General features: G+C 41.6%; 1 protein-coding gene across 1 annotated transcript in view; it reads right to left on the bottom strand.

The window, feature by feature from the left end:
• Nucleotides 1–578: 578 nt before the first annotated feature.
• Nucleotides 579–5,065, bottom strand: part of CUNH9orf153 (chromosome unknown C9orf153 homolog) — a 23,595-nt gene continuing 19,108 nt past the window's right edge. Inside the window, exon 5 of the mRNA XM_010605499.2 lies at nt 579–1,980. Within this exon, the coding sequence (XP_010603801.1) occupies nt 1,742–1,980 (239 nt within the window). The 3' untranslated portion in view covers nt 579–1,741. The remainder of the gene's footprint in view (nt 1,981–5,065) is intronic.

Below are 5,065 nucleotides of genomic sequence, written 5' to 3'. Positions count from 1 at the left end.
TGCGGAAAATAGGCCACTCTACCTCCTAACAGCTAGCTGTACACAAATATCTTTTTCATAATGGAAGCCCCACCATGGACGTGGGTAGCACCAATCAGTAGGCTTGCAGCCCATACAGACTATAAAGGGAAAGAAGGAGGACAGCTGCTGCTTTCTGTCTGTCACACCATGGACTGTTTCTCCTCTGCAGTGCCCCCTTGCCTTGCCACGCCGCCTTGTGCCTTGTAGGCAGCAAGCTATGGACTAAAACCTTTACAAACTGTGGGCCAAAATAAAACTCTCCTCCTTTAACTTTGGGTGTTCAGTATTTTATCTTGGCACCAAGAAAAGTAACTAAGACACCCCCCAAAATAAAATTTCAAAACAAAAAACAGTGCAAAAATGTGCTAAATGATAACTTCATTTAGATGGAGGCAATTTTTAAAATAAAATATTAGGATATAGAATCCAAAAATATGTTTTAATGTTTACACAATCATATACACATATAATAATAATTCACCTGTTCACCCTGATTTCTTTCATTTACTCTGGATTCTTGTTAAAGCATTTTACTAGTTTTGCTTTATTTTGCTGTGTTTTATTAAGGGATTATGGATAATAAGCAATTTAGGGGTCTTATATAATGTATTTTTAAATGTATTTATTTTACCACCACTCTTCAGAGAGTGTGGCTGGATGTAAAATTCTGTATGAGTGTAGCTGTCCCTGGGCATTTTGTGTTGACACCATCACCTTCTGACACCTGTTGCTAAAGAAACTGTCCTTGTTAGCTTGTCATTTCTTTGAATGTAGCCCATCTCTGTCAGATGACACTGTCCTTTAGTGTTTACTGCTCTGTAGTTTTGCTGCAGTGTTTCCAAGTATAGATTATTTTTAATTTCTTGCTAATCAGTGAGATTTTTCAACTCAAGCCTTGTTTCTTCATTTCTGAAAAATTAGTCACTTACTTATTTAATCCATATGCAAAAGGAATGCTCAGGTTTAATACTAGCCTCCCCTTTTTCTTGTACAACTCTCTCTTAAAGTGTTTCTGAACTTCTCATCACACCTTCCATTATTCCCAAATTTTTCTTCTCACTTCCTGTGTCATGATCTGGAAGCTTTTCATTGATGTCTTCTAAATCATCACTCTCTGCCTTTCACATGAGTCCAGTATAACAGTGGGATACTTTACTGAGCATTATTATTATTATCATTATTGTTATTATGGCTTTCTTCTCCATTTCTGAAGTTTTCAATTTGTTCCTTTTGCACATCTTCCAGGTCTCATTTCATGAATGCTACTTTCTTCCTTAATACCTTGAACAAGTTAATTTGTTAAAATTCTCAGACTGACCTCTATCCACAGGTGTTAATTCCTCCACCTGTTGAATTTATCAACTGTTTTTATGATGGTGAGCTTCCTAATGTATTTAAATTTTTATGGGGGGAGGGATGTCATGGGTTGATCTAAGGCCTCGTGCAGGCCATGTCATGTGATTAAAGAGCTGTTCTTCTTGATTGGTGTGCATCCTTTATTTTTATAGGACTAATATCTGCTTTAGCCCTGGCCCAAATCAATTATATGGGTCTAAACCAAATCTTACAGTAGCAGATCAATGTGCATCTTTTACTCCATATTGGTATTTTATTTGGAGGCTTTACATGAATATTATTCAGATGTTATACTGGGTGACTCATCTTCACTTTTCCAATGCTCTCAAAAGCAAATATCCACATCCAAAATATTTTCAATAAACTATATATTCCATTCAAGATCATACTTTCCTTCTTCTTGATAGTCAATACAAGGATAAATGACCAAAGACTTACGTATTAGAGGGACAGAAATAACATCAGACATGTCCCGGCGCTTTACAAATCTCTTCTCACTGTTGTATTTTATGTCCACGAATGAAACCACAGTTGTGTGCTTCCACTTTGCCAGCCCCTTAAAATATCTCCATTCTAGGTCCCTTAGATCCATGAATTGTTTTTCTGAAAAGAATCATATTTTCAGAGACTCAATGGCTATTTTACTCAAACTTCAGTTACCCAGAAAATAACTGTTCAGTGTGCTAAAGTCTCTCCCTATCCCTCTGGCACAGAGGTGTTTCTGATGTCTCATGAACAAATCAGGGACCTGTAGCATTCTTCTGCCCCTACAGGGAAGCTGGGGGGTCGGGCTGATTGGAACTGAGTGGAACCTGCAGGAGCTCAGCAGGTAGCAGATGGGTACTCTTTGGTACTTGGACACTAGCAGGAGATATAAATGAAGAGACATGCAGGGCCTGGAGATGATGGGGGAGAAAAGGAACCTCAGGAAACAAGAAGTCTGATCAGAAATATGGAGATCAGTTAGTATCAATTAGTGCAATAGTCAGTATCCTCATTAGCAGCACAATCAGTTAGTGTCACTTCTTTCATGATGCTGATGTAGGCTTGAATATAAAAAGGGCAATAGCTGGCTAGAATCTGGCTATTATCTCTCTACTCTTCTAGGATCTACCAGCGTGGGATTTCACAGTCAGAACAGTCTTTCCAAGGAGCCAAAAAAAACAAGGAAAACCCAGCCAAGAAATAAAGCATCCCCTTCCTCACAGTCACTTCCTCTTCCCTTCATGATGAAGTGAAACAATAACAAAACCAGCAAGGGTGAGGGCAAATGCTGTCATGTAAAATTGGGGTCCAAAGAGCCAAGCTATTGAGGAGCCCGAGGACATAATGGGTACAGCAGCCAAGCCTGTTTCTCAAAATGACTTTCGAGCAGGTTCCCTTGGCCCAAGGATTAAGATGCTCTCACCTACATCAGTCCTGTGCTCCTGCACCAGCAACCACCTGCCTTATCTGAGTCTGCCTGGCAGGACGCCTCTATGAATGTTCTGTACATGAAGAAGACAGGTTCCAGGGGCTGCTCCTTGGGCTCACTGGAGCTTCCATGATGTCCAACTATCTGTTCCTAGGCCAGGTCACCAACTTTCAGACAGCTGACAAGATCTTCATGGACCTGGCATAGCAAGAGATAGTGGGAGAAGCCAGGGAAAGGTTATCTTGCAAGAAAATGCCCTAGAGTTGATGATTGGTTACTAAAGTGCTGCATACACAGCCACTACACTCTCTGCTGCCTCCCTGCTGTTGGGGTGGGAGCTCAGCCTCCTTTGCAAGCCTTCTTTGCAGGAAGGGGTGACTACTGGACACAATTCTGGCTGAAAAGATGTGGGGTGAGAACCTGTGGGGAGGAAAGTTTTGGGGAAACAGGTTTACTATGAAAAGAGGACAGAGAGGTGTTGTGAGTGTAACTCAGTGGCAGAGCACTCACCTAGCATGGGTGAGGCCCTGGACTCAGTCTCCAGTCCCCAGTACCACACACACTCACACACACACACACACACACACACACACACACACACACACACAGACAGGAATACAGATGTGGCGCATCATCGTTCCCTGCCACTTCCTGCCTAGAATATGGTCACAGCACAGAAGGTGAAGGAGATATCTATCTTTTGGGCATAAAGACAAAGCCACATTTGAAATGGGGGCAGAACCATCCCTGGAGACATCCAAAGGCATGGCTGTAACCTTTTCCCACTGGCTTCAAGTTATATAAGAAAAATAATCCCTGCTTGGTTTTTGTGTTACTCTTGTTTAAATTTCTAGCCTCCTGGATTTTAAAGGATTTAGCATGAGCAAGAGCAACTCACATAGAGAAGAGCGAACTGTTAGCTCCCTCTGGAGTCTGTGCTAGTAGGACCAGTGCTATCATAATCTGTGGCATGGAGTCGCGGGAGTAACCATGAGTTCTTTGGAATGGAGTAGAAAAGTGGAAGATGATTTGTGGCAATAGCAATTGGATCTAAGGAATTTCTGACAGCCCTGCCTAGGGATGCCCACCTGACTTCCTGCCTACCCTTTAAATAGGTAGGACATGTCCCAGAGATTTCTCTATAGTATCTCAGGGAATGGAGTTACAGGAGCAGAGGACAACTCAGCTCTTATAGGTGATGAAGTCAAAAAAGTGATGAAGCTCACCCTTCTTTAGTAGACTTTTGGCTAGTTCTTCATACTGTCACATTTTCCATACTTTCTGGTCCAAGACTACTTTTGTGGATTGCCTAGAGCATCCAGTAGTTGTCTCTGCTGTAGTATCACTCTGTCAAATTGACACCTGATATAGGCTCTGTTAGAGCCACTGTAGCAAATTACAGGAGAGATCTTTCAGCTCTTTGGACCAAATATGCTCAGAGCACTTAATCTATTCTATTAAATGTGTTCCTTCTGTCTTTCCCACTGCTTTAAATACAGCAGTGGTGGTGTTAAAATATTCACTGCGCAAATGGTCTTGTGTCTAATCTGCTTATCAAAAACCTACTTGAGAGAGGCTCAAAAAAATTTTTTTTGTACCAGGAATTTAACTCAGGGCCTCTTGTTTGCCAGAAAGGCACTGTGCCACTGAGCCACATCCCCAGCCCTCAAATATTAACTGAACCTTTTTTCCTTTCTTGGCAGTAGTTCAGAGGATCAAACGCAGGGCCTCACACATTCTAGGCAAGCTCTCTATGCTGGGCTACACCTTCAGCCCAATTTAATCTATTTTACTAGCTATACAAAATGATAAAATATTACATGTGCTTCATGTGTGCGTGTGTGTGTGTGCACACACACACTAGGGATCAAACTAGGCAACTTATGTGTGTTCTACCACTATACTATGTCCCTAGCTCTCCTCCTATGACTTAAGGAAAGTGGAGACCTGAAGTATGACACATTTCTTGCTCATTAAAACTAAACAACCTACATTTTATATATTTTTAATATTATCTGTGTGGTCTTCAGGTTTTCATAGTCTGGATAAAAAATAGTCACCAAAAGTCCTGTCCAGAGGTAGGGCTTTTAAAGGGAGATTAGACCATGGGGTGCTAGCCATCACTGAGCACTGATCAGTTCTCAGCTGAATGTGCTGTTAGGAAGTAGGTCTATTTGCAAGAAGCAGGTAGCTGGGTCAGAAAATGGAAGGGCATGTCTTCTCCTTTCTCTCTCTCTCTCTCTCTCTCTCTCTCTCTCTCTCTCTCTGTCTTAC

This window comes from Fukomys damarensis, unplaced genomic scaffold (assembly GCF_012274545.1).
Source record: "Fukomys damarensis isolate Sample0158 unplaced genomic scaffold, DMR_v1.0_HiC HiC_scaffold_4, whole genome shotgun sequence".
In the NCBI taxonomy this organism is placed as follows: Eukaryota; Metazoa; Chordata; class Mammalia; order Rodentia; family Bathyergidae; genus Fukomys; species Fukomys damarensis.
The sequence above is the reverse complement of the archived record's forward strand: the minus strand, read 5'-3'. Positions and strand labels throughout refer to the sequence as shown.